This window comes from Engystomops pustulosus, unplaced genomic scaffold (genome assembly GCF_040894005.1).
Source record: "Engystomops pustulosus unplaced genomic scaffold, aEngPut4.maternal MAT_SCAFFOLD_231, whole genome shotgun sequence".
Taxonomy (NCBI): domain Eukaryota; kingdom Metazoa; phylum Chordata; class Amphibia; order Anura; family Leptodactylidae; genus Engystomops; species Engystomops pustulosus.
Genome location: NW_027285110.1, coordinates 102,162 through 123,443, shown reverse-complemented (window position 1 = coordinate 123,443; position 21,282 = coordinate 102,162). Strand labels below are relative to the sequence as shown.

Sequence of the window (21,282 nt, the reverse complement as noted above, 5' to 3'; positions counted from 1 at the left end):
CTCAGGTCCCTGGAGTTCACCTTCTTCTTCCCGGTGCATGTAAGTGCATTGTCCGTGTATAATGTGCTGTGCGGGGAGTCACTAATATCCTGCGCCTGATATCCTGCATGTGTCGCTTCCCCGCAGTTCACCTTCTTCTTCCTGGTGCATGTAAGTGCATTGTCCGTGTATAATGCGCTGTGCGGGGAGTCACTAAGATCCTGCGTCCGATATCCTGCATGTGTCACTTCCCCGCTCAGGTCCCCAGAGTTCACCTTCTTCTTCCTGGTGCATGTAAGTGCATTGTCCGTGTATAATGTGCTGGGCGGGGAGTCACTAAGATCCTGCACCTGATATCCTGCATGTGTCGCTTCCCCGCTCAGGTCCCTGGAGTTCACCTTCTTCTTCCTGGTGCATGTAAGTGCATTGTCCGTGTATAATGTGCTGTGCGGGGAGTCACTATGATCCTGCGCCCGATATCCTGCATGTGTCACTTCCCCGCTCAGGTCCCTGGAGTTCACCTTCTTCTTCCTGGTGCATGTAAGTGCATTGTCCATGTATAATGCGCTGTGCGGGGAGTCACTAATATCCTGCGCCTGATATCCTGCATGTGTCACTTCCCCGCTCAGGTCCCAGGAGTTCACCTTCTTCTTCCTGGTGCATGTAAGTGCATTGTCCGTGTATAATGCGCTGTGCGGGGAGTCACTAAGATCCTGCCCCCGATATCCTGCATGTGTCACTTCCCCGCTCAGGTCCCCGGAGTTCACCTTCTTCTTCCTGGTGCATGTAAGTGCATTGTCCATGTATAATGCGCTGTGCGGGGAGTCACTAAGATCCTGCGCCCGATATCCTGCATGTGTCGCTTCCCCGCTCAGGTCCCCGGAGTTCTCCTTCTTCTCCCTGCTGCATGAAAGTGCATTGGATGCGACACTATTTGAAAGTTAAATCGCGCGCTTAGTCCCAATCAGTCGGATCGTCCAAGGGCCCACTCCCCCCATTTCCGATCATGTGTGACACAATCCCCTTTTAAATACCTGTCACAGCATTGCAAATCCGGAAAACAGTGAACAGACCGACGAAAATGCGATCCATGACCCTTAGTAAATAAGCCCCACACAGATGTTATTAAGGCTCCAGGCCTAAACCATTGCACCTCATTGCTAGGGCTGGGCACAGATCTCCATCCTACTAGAGACCCCGAGAGTCGCGGCTTCCTATCCGATCCCTTCGCTTTCTGCCATGAATCCCGTCATCTCCCGTCATCCATGGGGAATCGCTGGAGACTCCAGCACTGAACGATCTGTATGAAAAGTGTTGGCGAACTCCTCGAAACTCGGGTGCGACAAGTTTGGCTGAACTTCGATCAATAGTTTGGTTTCGGCACCCGGATGTGACCCTAATCTGTACCCTATTAAACTCAATGAGGACCCAAACCTTGTGACCCCAAAATGGCGGCAAAATAGGGGTAATAACGAGCGATTGCCCTGCGAAACCTGGTTATCCACAGGAGAGAAGGCTCGCGGGACCCCCAGGTGACACGGTATGCATCCTCGGCCCCTCGTGTTCGCACTGCGTGATATCAGGCGTCTCCGGAGGTCACGGATCATTTCTCGTGGACGTGTAGATAATTCTCCGATGTTCAGATTATTGTTCTCTGGAATCATTTCCACTATGAACATCGGAAACGAGGTGAGAGGTTAAAGGTCGGGGAGGTTTTGTGTCCCAATCATCAGTTTTTGGATTAGAGCCGATGGTTTCCCGACCTTTGACCTTTAGCATTCCCCTTTATTTCGGATGACGCTCAGTAACGGATCAGACGCTTTGCATTCTTCATCCGTCCATATTCTAGGATAAAACACATGTGAATAAAGTCCTTGGAAAGAACATACCAGACATATAATAATCACCCCTCATGTATAATAACAGCGCCCCCCATAGGCTCATCAAGTCTTATCTCCAGCTATAGAAGACACAGAACATGCGAGAACTATCAGCCGCAGCAAGACCTTGGACACACTGGGGACCTGCCAGTGCAAGCAAACATGGCGCGCCCGGCCTCAGTGACGTCACAATCCTGCGACCAACTTCCGGGGCTCCTGAAGCCAGCTGCTGGGCGGGGCTAGGAGTTACCTGCTCCAATCAGCGGAAAGGGATCAGATAACGCTCTCTCATTGGCTATGAAGGACATTGCTGGAGATCTGCGTGTAAACAGTGAGGGCGGGGTCAGTTGATTAAGGCTTAACCAATGACTAAAGAGAGGAGGTGGAGACAAAAGAACCATGAGCAATCATTTCACAGGGATCTGTGAGTGACAAGTGCAGCAACCAATCCCAGAGCAGATCCGCGGACGCAAGGGAAGAGGTGACAGATGCGTGTGAGGAAGCAACAGAGAAATACGGAGAGACCGCGGAGAGAGACACGGAGTGTGAGAGACAGAGGAGAGAGCGAGAGACAGAGGAGAGAGACAGAGGAGAGAGACAGAGGAGAGAGAGACACGGAGTGTGAGAGACAGAGGAGAGAGAGACACGGAGTGTGAGAGACAGAGGAGAGAGAGAGACAGAGGAGAGAGAGACACGGAGTGTGAGAGACACGGAGTGTGAGAGACAGAGGAGAGAGAGACACGGAGTGTGAGAGACAGAGGAGAGAGAGACAGAGGAGAGAGACAGAGGAGACAGAGGAGAGAGAGACAGAGGAGAGAGAGACACGGAGTGTGAGAGACAGAGGAGAGAGAGACACGGAGTGTGAGAGACAGAGGAGAGAGAGACACGGAGTGTGAGAGACAGCGGAGAGAGAGACACGGAGTGTGAGAGACAGAGGAGAGAGAGAGACAGAGGAGAGAGAGACACGGAGTGTGAGAGACAGAGGAGAGAGAGACACGGAGTGTGAGAGACAGAGGAGAGAGAGACACGGAGTGTGAGAGACAGAGGAGAGAGAGACACGGAGTGTGAGAAACAGGGGAGAGAGTGAGAGACAGAGGAGAGAGAGAGACAGAGGAGAGAGAGACACGGAGTGTGAGAGACAGAGGAGAGAGAGAGACAGAGGAGAGAGAGACAGAGGAGAGAGAGACAGAGGAGAGAGAGACAGAGGAGAGAGAGACAGAGGAGAGAGAGAGACACGGAGTGTGAGAGAGACAGAGGAGTGTGAGAGAGACAGAGGAGTGTGAGAGAGACAGAGGAGTGTGAGAGAGAGACAGAGGAGTGTGAGAGAGACAGAGGAGTGTGAGAGAGACAGAGGAGTGTGAGAGAGACAGAGGAGTGTGAGAGAGACAGAGGAGAGAGAGAGAGACAGAGGAGAGAGAGAGAGACAGAGGAGTGTGAGAGAGACAGAGGAGTGTGAGAGAGAGACAGAGGAGTGTGAGAGAGAGACAGAGGAGTGTGAGAGAGAGACAGAGGAGTGTGAGAGAGAGACAGAGGAGTGTGAGAGAGAGACAGAGGAGTGTGAGAGAGAGACAGAGGAGTGTGAGAGAGAGACAGAGGAGTGTGAGAGAGAGACAGAGGAGTGTGAGAGAGACAGAGGAGTGTGAGAGAGACAGAGGAGAGAGAGAGAGACAGAGGAGAGAGAGAGAGACAGAGGAGTGTGAGAGAGACAGAGGAGTGTGAGAGAGAGACAGAGGAGTGTGAGAGAGAGACAGAGGAGTGTGAGAGAGAGACAGAGGAGTGTGAGAGAGAGACAGAGGAGTGTGAGAGAGAGACAGAGGAGTGTGAGAGAGAGACAGAGGAGTGTGAGAGAGAGACAGAGGAGTGTGAGAGAGAGACAGAGGAGTGTGAGAGAGAGACAGAGGAGTGTGAGAGAGAGACAGAGGAGTGTGAGAGAGAGACGGAGGAGTGTGAGAGAGACAGAGGAGTGTGAGAGAGACAGAGGAGAGAGAGAGAGACAGAGGAGAGAGAGAGAGACAGAGGAGTGTGAGAGAGACAGAGGAGTGTGAGAGAGAGACAGAGGAGTGTGAGAGAGAGACAGAGGAGTGTGAGAGAGAGACAGAGGAGTGTGAGAGAGACAGAGGAGAGAGAGAGAGACAGAGGAGAGAGAGACAGAGGAGAGAGAGACACGGAGTGTGAGAGACAGAGGAGAGAGAGACACGGAGTGTGAGAGACAGAGGAGAGAGAGACACGGAGTGTGAGAGACAGCGGAGAGAGAGACACGGAGTGTGAGAGACAGAGGAGAGAGAGAGACAGAGGAGAGAGAGACACGGAGTGTGAGAGACAGAGGAGAGAGAGACACGGAGTGTGAGAGACAGAGGAGAGAGAGACACGGAGTGTGAGAGACAGAGGAGAGAGAGACACGGAGTGTGAGAAACAGGGGAGAGAGTGAGAGACAGAGGAGAGAGAGAGACAGAGGAGAGAGAGACACGGAGTGTGAGAGACAGAGGAGAGAGAGAGACAGAGGAGAGAGAGACAGAGGAGAGAGAGACAGAGGAGAGAGAGACAGAGGAGTGTGAGAGAGAGACAGAGGAGTGTGAGAGAGAGACAGAGGAGTGTGAGAGAGAGACAGAGGAGTGTGAGAGAGAGACGGAGGAGTGTGAGAGAGACAGAGGAGTGTGAGAGAGACAGAGGAGAGAGAGAGAGACAGAGGAGAGAGAGAGAGACAGAGGAGTGTGAGAGAGAGACAGAGGAGTGTGAGAGAGAGACAGAGGAGTGTGAGAGAGAGACAGAGGAGTGTGAGAGAGACAGAGGAGAGAGAGAGAGACAGAGGAGAGAGAGACAGAGGAGAGAGAGACACGGAGTGTGAGAGACAGAGGAGAGAGAGACACGGAGTGTGAGAGACAGAGGAGAGAGAGACACGGAGTGTGAGAGACAGCGGAGAGAGAGACACGGAGTGTGAGAGACAGAGGAGAGAGAGAGACAGAGGAGAGAGAGACACGGAGTGTGAGAGACAGAGGAGAGAGAGACACGGAGTGTGAGAGACAGAGGAGAGAGAGACACGGAGTGTGAGAGACAGAGGAGAGAGAGACACGGAGTGTGAGAAACAGGGGAGAGAGTGAGAGACAGAGGAGAGAGAGAGACAGAGGAGAGAGAGACACGGAGTGTGAGAGACAGAGGAGAGAGAGAGACAGAGGAGAGAGAGACAGAGGAGAGAGAGACAGAGGAGAGAGAGACAGAGGAGAGAGAGACAGAGGAGAGAGAGAGACACGGAGTGTGAGAGAGACAGAGGAGTGTGAGAGAGACAGAGGAGTGTGAGAGAGACAGAGGAGTGTGAGAGAGAGACAGAGGAGTGTGAGAGAGACAGAGGAGTGTGAGAGAGACAGAGGAGTGTGAGAGAGACAGAGGAGTGTGAGAGAGACAGAGGAGAGAGAGAGAGACAGAGGAGAGAGAGAGAGACAGAGGAGAGAGAGAGAGACAGAGGAGTGTGAGAGAGAGACAGAGGAGTGTGAGAGAGAGACAGAGGAGTGTGAGAGAGAGACAGAGGAGTGTGAGAGAGAGACAGAGGAGTGTGAGAGAGAGACAGAGGAGTGTGAGAGAGAGACAGAGGAGTGTGAGAGAGAGACAGAGGAGTGTGAGAGAGAGACAGAGGAGTGTGAGAGAGACAGAGGAGTGTGAGAGAGACAGAGGAGAGAGAGAGAGACAGAGGAGAGAGAGAGAGACAGAGGAGTGTGAGAGAGACAGAGGAGTGTGAGAGAGAGACAGAGGAGTGTGAGAGAGAGACAGAGGAGTGTGAGAGAGAGACAGAGGAGTGTGAGAGAGAGACAGAGGAGTGTGAGAGAGAGACAGAGGAGTGTGAGAGAGAGACAGAGGAGTGTGAGAGAGAGACAGAGGAGTGTGAGAGAGAGACAGAGGAGTGTGAGAGAGAGACAGAGGAGTGTGAGAGAGAGACAGAGGAGTGTGAGAGAGAGACGGAGGAGTGTGAGAGAGACAGAGGAGTGTGAGAGAGACAGAGGAGAGAGAGAGAGACAGAGGAGAGAGAGAGAGACAGAGGAGTGTGAGAGAGACAGAGGAGTGTGAGAGAGAGACAGAGGAGTGTGAGAGAGAGACAGAGGAGTGTGAGAGAGAGACAGAGGAGTGTGAGAGAGACAGAGGAGAGAGAGAGAGACAGAGGAGTGTGAGAGAGACAGAGGAGTGTGAGAGAGAGACAGAGGAGTGTGAGAGAGAGACAGAGGAGTGTGAGAGAGAGACAGAGGAGTGTGAGAGAGAGACAGAGGAGTGTGAGAGAGAGACAGAGGAGTGTGAGAGAGAGACAGAGGAGTGTGAGAGAGAGACAGAGGAGTGTGAGAGAGAGACAGAGGAGTGTGAGAGAGAGACAGAGGAGTGTGAGAGAGAGACAGAGGAGTGTGAGAGAGAGACAGAGGAGTGTGAGAGAGACAGAGGAGTGTGAGAGAGACAGAGGAGAGAGAGAGAGACAGAGGAGAGAGAGAGAGACAGAGGAGTGTGAGAGAGACAGAGGAGTGTGAGAGAGAGACAGAGGAGTGTGAGAGAGAGACAGAGGAGTGTGAGAGAGAGACAGAGGAGTGTGAGAGAGAGACAGAGGAGTGTGAGAGAGGGACGGAGGAGTGTGAGAGAGGGACGGAGGAGTGTGAGAGAGGGACGGAGGAGTGTGAGAGAGGGACGGAGGAGTGTGAGAGAGGGACGGAGGAGTGTGAGAGAGGGACGGAGGAGTGTGAGAGAGGGACGGAGGAGTGTGAGAGAGGGACGGAGGAGTGTGAGAGAGAGAGACGGAGGAGAGAGAGAGAGAGAGAGACGGAGGAGAGAGAGAGAGAGAGAGACGGAGGAGAGAGAGAGAGAGAGAGACGGAGGAGAGAGAGAGAGAGAGAGACGGAGGAGAGAGAGAGAGAGAGAGACGGAGGGGAGAGAGAGAGAGAGAGACGGAGGGAGAGAGAGAGAGAGAGAGACGGAGGAGAGAGAGAGAGAGAGAGACGGAGGAGAGAGAGAGAGAGAGAGACGGAGGAGAGAGAGAGAGAGAGAGACGGAGGAGAGAGAGAGAGAGAGAGACGGAGGGAGAGAGAGAGAGAGACGGAGGAGACAGAGGAGAGAGAGACGGAGGAGACAGAGGAGAGAGAGACGGAGGAGACAGAGGAGAGAGAGACGGAGGAGACAGAGGAGAGAGAGACGGAGGAGACAGAGGAGAGAGAGACGGAGGAGACAGAGGAGAGAGAGACGGAGGAGACAGAGGAGAGAGAGACGGAGGAGACAGAGGAGAGAGAGACGGAGGAGACAGAGGAGAGAGAGACGGAGGAGACAGAGGAGAGAGAGACGGAGGAGACAGAGGAGAGAGAGACGGAGGAGACAGAGGAGAGAGAGACGGAGGAGACAGAGGAGAGAGAGACGGAGGAGACAGAGGAGAGAGAGACGGAGGAGACAGAGGAGAGAGAGACGGAGGAGACAGAGGAGAGAGAGACGGAGGAGACAGAGGAGAGAGAGACGGAGGAGACAGAGGAGAGAGAGACGGAGGAGACAGAGGAGACGGAGGAGAGAGAGACAGCTGGGGATGGTATATAGACAGGATGAGACTGCCTGTGCGCTGCGTTATTCCCTCTTGTGATTCTCTTTTCCAGTCCTGGCTGTGAAGTCTTCTGAGGATGGAGGCGTCTGCGAGGAGTGGGGTGAGGGTCGTAGGTCACACTGGGGGTGTTCTGGGGTCTCGGAGGAGTGGGGTGAGGGTCGTAGGTCACACTGGGGGGTGTTCTGGGGTCTCGGAGGAGTGGGGTGAGGGTCGTAGGTCACACTGGGGGGTGTTCTGGGGTCTCGGAGGAGTGGGGTGAGGGTCGTAGGTCACACTGGGAGTGTTCTGGGGGTCTCGGAGGAGTGGGGTGAGGGTCGTAGGTCACACTGGGGGTGTTCTGGGGGTCTCGGAGGAGAGGGTCACACAGGGGGTGTTCTGGGGTCTCGGAGGAGTGGGGCACACTGGGGGGTGTTCTGGGGTGAGGGTCGTAGGTCACACTTGGGGTGTTCTGGGGGGGTCTTGGAGGAGTGGGATGAGGGTCGTAGGTCACACTGGGGGTGTTCTGGGGGGGTCTTGGAGGAGTGGGATGAGGGTCGTAGGTCACACTGGGGGTGTTCTGGGGTGAGGGTCGTAGGTCACACTGGGGGTGTTCTGGGGTGAGGGTCGTAGGTCACACTGGGGGTGTTCTGGGGTGAGGGTCGTAGGTCACACTGGGGTTGTTCTGGGGGGGGTCTTGGAGGAGTGGGATGAGGGTCGTAGGTCACACTGGGGGTGTTCTGGGGTGAGGGTCGTAGGTCACACTGGGGGTGTTCTGGGGTGAGGGTCGTAGGTCACAATGGGGGTGTTCTGGGGGTCTCGGAGGAGTGGGGCACACTGGGGGGTGTTCTGGGGTGAGGGTCGTAGGTCACACTGGGGGTGTTCTTAGGTCTTGGAGGAGTGGGGTGAGGATCGTGGGTCACACTGGGGGTGTTCTGGGGTGAGGGTCGTAGGTCACACTGGGGGTGTTCTGGGGGTCTCGGAGGAGTGGGGCACACTGGGGGGTGTTCTGGGGTCTTGGAGGAGTGGGATGAGGGTCGTAGGTCACACTGGGGGTGTTCTGGGGTCTTATAGGAGTGGGATGAGGGTCGTAGGTCACACTGGGGGTGTTCTGGGGTGAGGGTCGTAGGTCACACTGGGGGTGTTCTGGGGTCTTGGAGGAGTGGGATGAGGGTCGTGGGTCACACTGGGGGTGTTCTGGGGTGAGGGTCGTAGGTCACACTGGGGGTGTTCTGGGGTGAGGGTCGTAGGTCACTCTGGGGGGGTCTCGGAGGAGAGCTGACATTCTCTTCTTCCTGCAGACGGTTGGTGACCTCTTCCTGGCGCTCTATGAGATGGGCTTTGAGGAGTCTCAGGTGGAGGCCGCCTTCGGGGCCGGGTGCTTCCAGGTGCACGATGCTGCAGAGTGGTGAGTACCGGGGAGGCACAGAGTGCACAGCAGTGTGAGGCATCACCTCGTGCCTCCACTACTACCACTCTTATCCTCCTAAGTACTATAGGCACGCCCCTCGTGTCACACCAAAGTACATGTACAGTCCAGCTCAGTACATACGGTACCAGAACCAAGCTCACTATGTAAATACAGCACACAATGCAAGCTTAATACATAACTGCAGCGCTAAAGCCACACCAGAACCAAGCACAGTACATAAATACAGCACTAGAACCAAGCGCAGTACATAAATACAGCACAAGAACCAAGCGCAGTACATAAATACAGCACAAGAACCATGCGCAGTACATAAATACAGCACAAGAACCAAGCGCGGTACATAAATACAGCACTAAAACCAAGCACAGTACATAAATACAGCACAAGAACCAAGCGCGGTACATAAATACAGCACTAAAACCAAGCACAGTACATAAATACAGCACAAGAACCAAGCGCGGTACATAAATACAGCACTAAAACCAAGCACAGTACATAAATACAGCACAAGAACCATGCGCAGTACATAAATACAGCACTAGAACCAAGCGCAGTACATAAATACAGCACAAGAACCAAGCGCAGTACATAAATACAGCACAAGAACCATGCGCAGTACATAAATACAGCACAAGAACCAAGCGCGGTACATAAATACAGCACTAAAACCAAGCACAGTACATAAATACAGCACAAGAACCAAGCGCAGTACATAAATACAGCACAAGAACCAAGCGCAGTACATAAATACAGCACTAGAACCAAGCGCACTACATAAATACAGCACAAGAACCAAGCGCACTACATAAATACAGCACTAGAACCAAGCGCACTACATAAATACAGCACAAGAACCAAGCGCACTACATAAATACAGCACTAGAACCAAGCGCACTACATAAATACAGCACAAGAACCAAGCGCACTACATAAATACAGCACAAGAACCAAGCGCACTACATAAATACAGCACAAGAACCAAGCGCACTACATAAATACAGCACTAGAACCAAGCGCACTACATAAATACAGCACAAGAACCAAGCGCACTACATAAATACAGCACAAGAACCAAGCGCACTACATAAATACAGCACAAGAACCAAGCGCACTACATAAATACAGCACTAGAACCAAGCGCACTACATAAATACAGCACAAGAACCAAGCGCCCTACATAAATACAGCACAAGAAGTACAATTCATAAATGTGATATATCCCCCTGCAGAGATAGTATAGGGATCAGTGTGATAGATAATATGTGATATATCCCCCTGCAGAGATAGTATAGGGATCAGTGTGATAGATAATATGTGATATATCCCCCTGCAGAGATAGTATAGGGATCAGTGTGATAGATAATATGTGATATATCCCCTGCAGAGATAGTATAGGGATCAGTGTGATAATATGTGATGTATCCTCCTGCAGAGATAGTATAGGGATCAGTGTGATAGATAATATGTGATATATCCCCCTGCAGAGATAGTATAGGGATCAGTGTGATAATATGTGATGTATCCTCCTGCAGAGATAGTATAGGGATCAGTGTGATAGATAATATGTGATATATCCCCCTGCAGAGATAGTATAGGGATCAGTGTGATAGATAATATGTGATATATCCCCCTGCAGAGATAGTATAGGGATCAGTGTGATAGATAATATGTGATATATCCCCCTGCAGAGATAGTATAGGGATCAGTGTGATAGATAATATGTGATATATCCCCTGCAGAGATAGTATAGGGATCAGTGTGATAATATGTGATATATCCCCCTGCAGAGATAGTATAGGGATCAGTGTGATAGATAATATGTGATATATCCCCTGCAGAGATAGTATAGGGATCAGTGTGATAGATAATATGTGATATATCCCCCTGCAGAGATAGTATAGGGATCAGTGTGATAGATAATATGTGATATATCCCCCTGCAGAGATAGTATAGGGATCAGTGTGATAGATAATATGTGATATATCCCCTGCAGAGATAGTATAGGGATCAGTGTGATAGATAATATGTGATATATCCTCCTGCAGAGATAGTATAGGGATCAGTGTGATAGATAATATGTGATATATCCCCTGCAGAGATAGTATAGGGATCAGTGTGATAGATAATATGTGATATATCCTCCTGCAGAGATAGTATAGGGATCAGTGTGATAGATAATATGTGATATATCCTCCTGCAGAGATAGTATAGGGATCAGTGTGATAGATAATATGTGATGTATTCCCCTGCAGAGATAGTATAGGGATCAGTGTGATAGATAATATGTGATATATCCCCTGCAGAGATAGTATAGGGATCAGTGTGATAGATAATATGTGATGTATCCTCCTGCAGAGATCGTATAGGGATCAGTGTGATAGATAATATGTGATATATCCCCCTGCAGAGATAGTATAGGGATCAGTGTGATAGATAATATGTGATATATCCCCTGCAGAGATAGTATAGGGATCAGTGTGATAGATAATATGTGATATATCCTCCTGCAGAGATAGTATAGGGATCAGTGTGATAGATAATATGTGATATATCCCCCTGCAGAGATAGTATAGGGATCAGTGTGATAGATAATATGTGATATATCCCCTGCAGAGATAGTATAGGGATCAGTGTGATAGATAATATGTGATATATCCCCTGCAGAGATAGTATAGGGATCAGTGTGATAGATAATATGTGATATATCCCCTGCAGAGATAGTATAGGGATCAGTGTGATAGATAATATGTGATATATCCTCCTGCAGAGATAGTATAGGGATCAGTGTGATAGATAATATGTGATATATCCCCCTGCAGAGATAGTATAGGGATCAGTGTGATAGATAATATGTGATATATCCTCCTGCAGAGATAGTATAGGGATCAGTGTGATAGATAATATGTGATATATCCCCCTGCAGAGATAGTATAGGGATCAGTGTGATAGATAATATGTGATATATCCCCTGCAGAGATAGTATAGGGATCAGTGTGATAGATAATATGTGATATATCCCCTGCAGAGATAGTATAGGGATCAGTGTGATAGATAATATGTGATATATCCCCTGCAGAGATAGTATAGGGATCAGTGTGATAGATAATATGTGATATATCCCCCTGCAGAGATAGTATAGGGATCAGTGTGATAGATAATATGTGATATATCCTCCTGCAGAGATAGTATAGGGATCAGTGTGATAGATAATATGTGATATATCCCCTGCAGAGATAGTATAGGGATCAGTGTGATAGATAATATGTGATATATCCCCCTGCAGAGATAGTATAGGGATCAGTGTGATAGATAATATGTGATATATCCTCCTGCAGAGATAGTATAGGGATCAGTGTGATAGATAATATGTGATATATCCCCTGCAGAGATAGTATAGGGATCAGTGTGATAGATAATATGTGATATATCCCCTGCAGAGATAGTATAGGGATCAGTGTGATAGATAATATGTGATATATCCTCCTGCAGAGATAGTATAGGGATCAGTGTGATAGATAATATGTGATATATCCCCTGCATAGATAGTATAGGGATCAGTGTGATAGATAATATGTGATATATCCCCTGCAGAGATAGTATAGGGATCAGTGTGATAGATAATATGTGATATATCCCCTGCAGAGATAGTATAGGGATCAGTGTGATAGATAATATGTGATATATCCTCCTGCAGAGATAGTATAGGGATCAGTGTGATAGATAATATGTGATGTATCCTCCTGCAGAGATAGTATAGGGATCAGTGTGATAGATAATATGTGATGTATTCCCCTGCAGAGATAGTATAGGGATCAGTGTGATAGATAATATGTGATATATCCTCCTGCAGAGATAGTATAGGGATCAGTGTGATAGATAATATGTGATATATCCCCTGCAGAGATAGTATAGGGATCAGTGTGATAGATAATATGTGATATATCCCCCCTGCAGAGATAGTATAGGGATCAGTGTGATAGATAATATGTGATATATCCCCTGCAGAGATAGTATAGGGATCAGTGTGATAGATAATATGTGATATATCCCCTGCAGAGATAGTATAGGGATCAGTGTGATAGATAATATGTGATATATCCCCTGCAGAGATAGTATAGGGATCAGTGTGATAGATAATATGTGATATATCCCCTGCAGAGATAGTATAGGGATCAGTGTGATAGATAATATGTGATATATCCTCCTGCAGAGATAGTATAGGGATCAGTGTGATAGATAATATGTGATGTATCCTCCTGCAGAGATAGTATAGGGATCAGTGTGATAGATAATATGTGATATATCCCCTGCAGAGATAGTATAGGGATCAGTGTGATAGATAATATGTGATATATCCCCCTGCAGAGATAGTATAGGGATCAGTGTGATAGATAATATGTGATATATCCTCCTGCAGAGATAGTATAGGGATCAGTGTGATAGATAATATGTGATATATCCCCTGCAGAGATAGTATAGGGATCAGTGTGATAGATAATATGTGATATATCCCCCTGCAGAGATAGTATAGGGATCAGTGTGATAGATAATATGTGATATATCCCCTGCAGAGATAGTATAGGGATCAGTGTGATAGATAATATGTGATGTATCCTCCTGCAGAGATAGTATAGGGATCAGTGTGATAGATAATATGTGATATATCCCCTGCAGAGATAGTATAGGGATCAGTGTGATAGATAATATGTGATATATCCCCCTGCAGAGATAGTATAGGGATCAGTGTGATAGATAATATGTGATGTATCCTCCTGCAGAGATAGTATAGGGATCAGTGTGATAGATAATATGTGATATATCCCCCTGCAGAGATAGTATAGGGATCAGTGTGATAGATAATATGTGATATATCCTCCTGCAGAGATAGTATAGGGATCAGTGTGATAGATAATATGTGATATATCCCCTGCAGAGATAGTATAGGGATCAGTGTGATAGATAATATGTGATATATCCCCTGCAGAGATAGTATAGGGATCAGTGTGATAGATAATATGTGATATATCCCCCTGCAGAGATAGTATAGGGATCAGTGTGATAGATAATATGTGATGTATCCTCCTGCAGAGATAGTATAGGGATCAGTGTGATAGATAATATGTGATATATCCCCCTGCAGAGATAGTATAGGGATCAGTGTGATAGATAATATGTGATGTATCCTCCTGCAGAGATAGTATAGGGATCAGTGTGATAGATAATATGTGATGTATCCCCCTGCAGAGATAGTATAGGGATCAGTGTGATAGATAATATGTGATATATCCTCCTGCAGAGATAGTATAGGGATCAGTGTGATAGATAATATGTGATATATCCCCCTGCAGAGATAGTATAGGGATCAGTGTGATAGATAATATGTGATATATCCCCCTGCAGAGATAGTATAGGGATCAGTGTGATAGATAATATGTGATATATCCCCCTGCAGAGATAGTATAGGGATCAGTGTGATAGATAATATGTGATGTATCCTCCTGCAGAGATAGTATAGGGATCAGTGTGATAGATAATATGTGATATATCCCCTGCAGAGATAGTATAGGGATCAGTGTGATAGATAATATGTGATATATCCCCTGCAGAGATAGTATAGGGATCAGTGTGATAGATAATATGTGATATATCCTCCTGCAGAGATAGTATAGGGATCAGTGTGATAGATAATATGTGATATATCCCCCTGCAGAGATAGTATAGGGATCAGTGTGATAGATAATATGTGATATATCCTGCAGAGATAGTATAGGGATCAGTGTGATAGATAATATGTGATATATCCCCCTGCAGAGATAGTATAGGGATCAGTGTGATAGATAATATGTGATATATCCCCTGCAGAGATAGTATAGGGATCAGTGTGATAGATAATATGTGATATATCCCCTGCAGAGATAGTATAGGGATCAGTGTGATAGATAATATGTGATATATCCCCCTGCAGAAATAGTATAGGGATCAGTGTGATAGATAATATGTGATATATCCCCCTGCAGAGATAGTATAGGGATCAGTGTGATAGATAATATGTGATATATCCCCCTGCAGAGATAGTATAGGGATCAGTGTGATAGATAATATGTGATATATCCCCCTGCAGAGATAGTATAGGGATTGGTCTCCTGGTGGCCGGGTCTCCCCTGGTGGATCGGTCCCTGGTGGCCGGGTCTCCCCTGGTGGATCGGTCCCTGGTGGCCGGGTCTCCCCTGGTGGATCGGTCCCTGGTGGCCGGGTCTCCCCTGGTGGATCGGTCCCTGGTGGCCGGGTCTCCCCGGTGGATGGGTCCCTGGTGGCCGGGTCTCCCCTTGTGGATGGGTCCCTGGTGGCCGGCTCTCCCCCGGTGGATGGGTCCCTGGTGGCCGGGTCTCCCCTGGTGTACGGCTCTCCCCCGGTGGCCGGGTCTCCCCCGGTGGATCGGTCCCTGGTGGCCGGGTCTCCCTGGTGGATCGGTCCCTGGTGGCCGGGTCTCCCCCGGTGGATGGGTCCCTGGTGGCCGGGTCTCCCCTGGTGTACGGCTCTCCCCCGGTGGATGGGTCTCCCCTGGTGGATGGGTCCCTGGTGGCCGGGTCTCCCCCGGTGGATCGGTCCCTGGTGGCCGGGTCTCCCCTGGTGTACGGCTCTCCCCCGGTGGATGGGTCTCCCCTGGTGGATGGGTCCCTGGTGGCCGGGTCTCCCCGGTGGATCGGTCCCTGGTGTACGGCTCTCCCCTGGTGGATCGTTCCCTGGTGGCCGGGTCTCCCCCGGTGGATCGGTCCCTGGTGGCCGGGTCTCCCTGGTGGATCGGTCCCTGGTGGCCGGTGTGACACTTGTGGTGACTGATGCAGCTGTTTGGCCCCTGTGCCGCTCCCCGGGAGATGATTGTCCCCGTCCCGGTGTATTTGGGGCACAGCTGGCATTGTCTCCTCGCCGGGGGTGACATTTGTCTTCTCTGTCCTAGGATCCTGCAGGGCGGGCAGCCACGGGGCGTCCTCCTTCACCAGCCGATAGCAGAGTCTGGAGTGTCGGCCGTGTCCGCCTTTAATCCACCTCTGGAGGTTGGAGGAGAGTCCCAGGAGTCGTCCTCTTCAGGTCTGACCACGTCCCTCCTGGGGGGCAGTCATGGGGGGGGGGGGGGCCCGGATACCCCGGTGTCATTGCTTTGTCTTATCTCTTCCAGGTTCTCCGTCATCTCCGGAGCTCCAACCTCTCTCCAGCTCCCGGCGCTTGCAGCAGAGGAGGGAGTACGAGGAGCGGCACAGCGCCAGCCTGGCCAGGGAGGTGAAGGAGCTAAAACGTCTGAAGAAAAAGGTGAGGAACAAGGACTGACACACTGACACAACACCTCTCCTCTGCCTCCTGCTGTGCTGCTAGTTATAGTGAGTGCAGCTCTGGAGGTGACTGGAGGGTAAGACATGAAGTACCAGCAGAATAGTGAGTGCAGCTCTGAAGGCGACTGGAGGATAAGACATGAAGTTCCAGCAGAATAGTGAGTGCAGCTCTGGAGGTGACTGGAGGGTAAGACATGAAGTACCAGCAGAATAGTGAGTGCAGCTCTGAAGGCGACTGGAGGGTAAGACATGAAATAGCAGCAGAATAGTGAGTGCAGTTCTGGAGGCGACTGGAGGATAAGACATGAAATAGCAGCAGAATAGTGAGTGCAGCTCTGGAGGCGACTGGAGGATAAGACATGAAATAGCAGCAGAATAGTGAGTGCAGCTCTAGAGGCGACTGGAGGATAAGACATGAAATAGCAGCAGAATAGTGAGTGCAGCTCTGGAGGTGACTGGAGGATAAGACATGAAATAGCAAAAGAATAGTGAGTGCAGCTCTGGAGGTGACTGGAGGATAAGACATGAAATAGCAGCAGAATAGTAAGTGCAGCTCTGGAGGTGACTGGAGGATAAGACATGAAATAGCAGCAGAATAGTGAGTGCAGCTCTGGAGGTGACTGGAGGATAAGACATGAAATAGCAGCAGAATAGTGAGTGCAGCTCTGGAGGTGACTGGAGGATAAGACATGAAATAGCAGCAGAATAGTGAGTGCAGTTCTGGAGGATAATACATGAAGTACCAGCAGAATAGTGATTGCAGCTCTGGAGGCGACTGGAGGATAAGACATGAAGTAGCAGCAGAATAGTGAGTGCAGCTCTGGAGGTGACTTGAGGATAAGACATGAGGTAGCAGCAGAATAGTGAGTGCAGCTCTGGAGGATAAGACATGAGGTAGCAGCAGAATAGTGAGTGCAGCTCTGGAGTTGTCCGGTGATTCTCATCATGTGAACCTTGTTCCTAAGGATCGGGATCTGGTGCTCCAGCGGATCGCTGAGGACCGGCAGATCCAGCACGATAAAGAGAATATGGTGGCGAGTGCAAAAACGGAGAACCCGGAGCATCCGGCCGCCCACCCGACAGCCCACAATCACTGCACTCTGATGGTGAGAGCAGGCAGCAGCATAGCCCGTGCACAGGGTGCTTCCTCTGGATGGGATAGGTTGTGCTTCCCCTGGATGGGATAGGTTGGGCTTCCCCTGGATGGGATAGGTTGTGCTTCCCCTGGATGGGATAGGTTGGGCTTCCCCTGGATGGGATAGGTTGGGCTTCCCCTGGATGGGATAGGTTGGGCTTCCCCTGGATGGGATAGGTTAGGCTTCCTCTGGATGGGATAGGTTGTGCTTCCTCTGGATGGGATAGGTTGGGCTTCCCCTGGATGGGATAGGTTGTGCTTCCCCTGGATGGGATAGGTTGTGCTTCCCCTGGATGGGATAGGTTGGGCTTCCTCTGGATGGGATAGGTTGGGCTTCCTCTGGATGGGATAGGTTGGGCTTCCTCTGGATGGGATAGGTTGGGCTTCCCCTGGATGGGATAGGTTGGGCTTCCTCTGGATGGGATAGGTTGTGCTTCCTCTGGATGGGATAGGTTGTGCTTCCCCTGGATGGGATAGGTTGTGCTTCCCCTGGATGGGATAGGTTGTGCTTCCCCTGGATGGGATAGGTTGTGCTTCCTCTGGATGGGATAGGTTGGGCTTCCCCTGGATGGGATAGGTTGGGCTTCCCCTGGATGGGATAGGTTGGGCTTCCCCTGGATGGGATAGGTTGTGCTTCCTCTGGATGGGATAGGTTGTGTTCCCTTGGATGGGATAGGTTGTGTTCCCTTGGATGGGATAGGTTGTGCTTCCTCTGGATGGGATAGGTTGCGCTTCCCCTGGATGGGATAGGTTGCGCTTCCTCTGGATGGGATAGGTTGTGCTTCCTCTGGATGGGATAGGTTGTGTTCCCTTGGATGGGATAGGTTGTGCTTCCTCTGGATGGGATAGGTTGTGCTTCCTCTGGATGGGATAGGTTGTGCTTCCTCTGGATGGGATAGGTTGTGCTTCCTCTGGATGGGATAGGTTGTGCTTCCCCTGGATGGGATAGGTTGTGCTTCCCCTGGATGGGATAGGTTGGGCTTCCTCTGGATGGGATAGGTGGTGCTTCCCCTGGATGGGATAGGTTGTGCTTCCCCTGGATGGGATAGGTTGTGCTTCCCCTGGATGGGATAGGTTGTGCTTCCCCTGGATGGGATAGGTTGTGCTTCCTCTGGATGGGATAGGTTGTGCTTCCTCTGGATGGGATAGGTTGGGCTTCCTCTGGATGGGATAGGTTGGGCTTCCTCTGGATGGGATAGGTTGTGCTTCCTCTGGATGGGATAGGTGGTGCTTCCTCTGGATGGGATAGGTTGTGCTTCCCCTGGATGGGATTGGTTGTGCTTCCTCTGGATGGGATAGGTTGCGCTTCCTCTGGATGGGATAGGTGGTGCTTCCTCTGGATGGGATAGGTTGTGCTTCCCCTGGATGGGATAGGTTGTGCTTCCTCTGGATGGGATAGGTTGTGCTTCCCCTGGATGGGATAGGTTGTGCTTCCTCTGGATGGGATAGGTTGGGCTTCCCCTGGATGGGATAGGTTGCGCTTCCCCTGGATGGGATAGGTTGTGCTTCCCCTGGATGGGATAGGTTGTGCTTCCCCTGGATGGGATAGGTTGTGCTTCCCCTGGATGGGATAGGTTGTGCTTCCCCTGGATGGGATAGGTTGTGCTTCCTCTGGATGGGATAGGTTGTGCTTCCCCTGGATGGGATAGGTTGTGCTTCCCCTGGATGGGATAGGTTGTGCTTCCCCTGGATGGGATAGGTTGGGCTTCCTCTGGATGGGATAGGTGGTGCTTCCCCTGGATGGGATAGGTTGGGCTTCCTCTGGATGGGATAGGTTGGGCTTCCTCTGGATGGGATAGGTTGGGCTTCCCCTGGATGGGATAGGTTGTGCTTCCTCTGGATGGGATAGGTTGTGCTTCCTCTGGATGGGATAGGTTGGGCTTCCTCTGGATGGGATAGGTTGTGCTTCCTCTGGATGGGATAGGTTGTGCTTCCCCTGGATGGGATAGGTTGTGCTTCCTCTGGATGGGATAGGTTGGGCTTCCTCTGGATGGGATAGGTTGGGCTTCCTCTGGATGGGATAGGTTGTGCTTCCTCTGGATGGGATAGGTGGTGCTTCCCCTGGATGGGATAGGTTGGGCTTCCCCTGGATGGGATAGGTTGTGCTTCCCCTGGATGGGATAGGTTGTGCTTCCCCTGGATGGGATAGGTTGTGCTTCCCCTGGATGGGATAGGTTGTGCTTCCCCTGGATGGGATAGGTTGTGCTTCCCCTGGATGGGATAGGTTGTGCTTCCCCTGGATGGGATAGGTTGTGCTTCCCCTGGATGGGATAGGTTGTGCTTCCCCTGGATGGGATAGGTTGTGCTTCCCCTGGATGGGATAGGTTGTGCTTCCCCTGGATGGGATAGGTTGTGTCTCCTCTGGATGGGATAGGTTGTGCTTCCCCTGGATGGGATAGGTTGCGCTTCCCCTGGATGGGATAGGTTGCGCTTCCTCTGGATGGGATAGGTTGCGCTTCCTCTGGATGGGATAGGTTGTGCTTCCTCTGGATGGGATAGGTTGTGCTTCCCCTGGATGGGATAGGTTGTGCTTCCCCTGGATGGGATAGGTTGGGCTTCCCCTGGATGGGATAGGTTGGGCTTCCCCTGGATGGGATAGGTTGTGCTTCCCCTGGATGGGATAGGTTGTGCTTCCTCTGGATGGGATAGGTTGTGCTTCCCCTGGATGGGATAGGTTGTGCTTCCCCTGGATGGGATAGGTTGTGCTTCCTCTGGATGGGATAGGTTGTGCTTCCTCTGGATGGGATAGGTTGTGCTTCCTCTGGATGGGATAGGTTGTGCTTCCCCTGGATGGGATAGGTTGCGCTTCCTCTGGATGGGATAGGTTGCGCTTCCCCTGGATGGGATAGGTTGTGCTTCCTCTGGATGGGATAGGTTGTGCTTCCTCTGGATGGGATAGGTTGTGCTTCCCCTGGATGGGATAGGTGGTGCTTCCTCTGGATGGGATAGGTTGTGCTTCCTCTGGATGGGATAGGTTGTGCTTCCCCTGGATGGGATAGGTGGTGCTTCCTCTCGATGGGATAGGTTGTGCTTCCCCTGGATGGGATAGGTTGTGCTTCCTCTGGATGGGATATGTTGTGCTTCCCCTGGATGGGATAGGTTGTGTTGTCCCTGGATGGGATAGGTTGCGCTTCCTCTGGATGGGATAGGTTGCGCTTCCTCTGGATGGGATAGGTTGCGCTTCCTCTGGATGGGATAGGTTGCGCTTCCTCTGGATGGGATAGGTTGCGCTTCCTCTGGATGGGATAGGTTGCGCTTCCTCTGGATGGGATAGGTTGCGCTTCCTCTGGATGGGATAGGTTGCGCTTCCTCTGGATGGGATAAGTTGTGCTTCCCCTGGATGGGATATGTTGTGCTTCCCCTGGATGGGATAGGTTGTGCTTCCTCTGGATGGGATAGGTTGTGCTTCCTCTGGATGGGATAGGTTGCGCTTCCCCTGGATGGGATAGGTTGTGCTTCCCCTGGATGGGATAGGTTGTGCTTCCTCTGGATGGGATAGGTTGTGCTTCCTCTGGATGGGATAGGTTGTGCTTCCTCTGGATGGGATAGGTTGTGCTTCCTCTGGATGGGATAGGTTGTGCTTCCTCTGGATGGGATAGGTGGTGCTTCCCCTGGATGGGATAGGTTGGGCTTCCTCTGGATGGGATAGGTGGTGCTTCCCCTGGATGGGATAGGTTGGGCTTCCCCTGGATGGGATAGGTTGTGCTTCCCCTGGATGGGATAGGTTGGGCTTCCTCTGGATGGGATAGGTTGGGCTTCCTCTGGATGGGATAGGTGGTGCTTCCCCTGGATGGGATAGGTGGTGCTTCCCCTGGATGGGATAGGTTGGGCTTCCCCTGGATGGGATAGGTTGGGCTTCCCCTGGATGGGATAGGTTGTGCTTCCCCTGGATGGGATAGGTTGGGCTTCCCCTGGATGGGATAGGTTGTGCTTCCCCTGGATGGGATAGGTTGCGCTTCCCCTGGATGGGATAGGTTGCGCTTCCCCTGGATGGGATAGGT

At 50.8% G+C, this 21,282-nt stretch overlaps 1 protein-coding gene across 3 annotated transcripts in view; it reads left to right on the top strand.

Annotated features, from left to right (window-relative positions):
- The first annotated feature begins 2,254 nt into the window (after positions 1 to 2,254).
- LOC140109601 (uncharacterized) overlaps positions 2,255 to 21,282 on the top strand; it is a 53,724-nt gene continuing 34,696 nt past the window's right edge. Inside the window, exons 1-6 of one of the 3 annotated variants that reach the window (XM_072132107.1) lie at positions 2,255 to 2,340; positions 7,463 to 7,510; positions 8,688 to 8,794; positions 15,777 to 15,907; positions 15,996 to 16,126; positions 17,112 to 17,252. In XM_072132107.1, coding sequence (XP_071988208.1) covers positions 7,487 to 7,510; positions 8,688 to 8,794; positions 15,777 to 15,907; positions 15,996 to 16,126; positions 17,112 to 17,252 — 534 coding nt within the window. In that variant the 5' untranslated portion in view covers positions 2,255 to 2,340; positions 7,463 to 7,486. Of the gene's footprint in view, positions 2,405 to 5,094; positions 5,112 to 7,462; positions 7,511 to 8,687; positions 8,795 to 15,776; positions 15,908 to 15,995; positions 16,127 to 17,111; positions 17,253 to 21,282 lie in introns of those variants that run through there. The other 2 variants (XM_072132106.1, XM_072132108.1) reach the window with 2 other exon arrangements.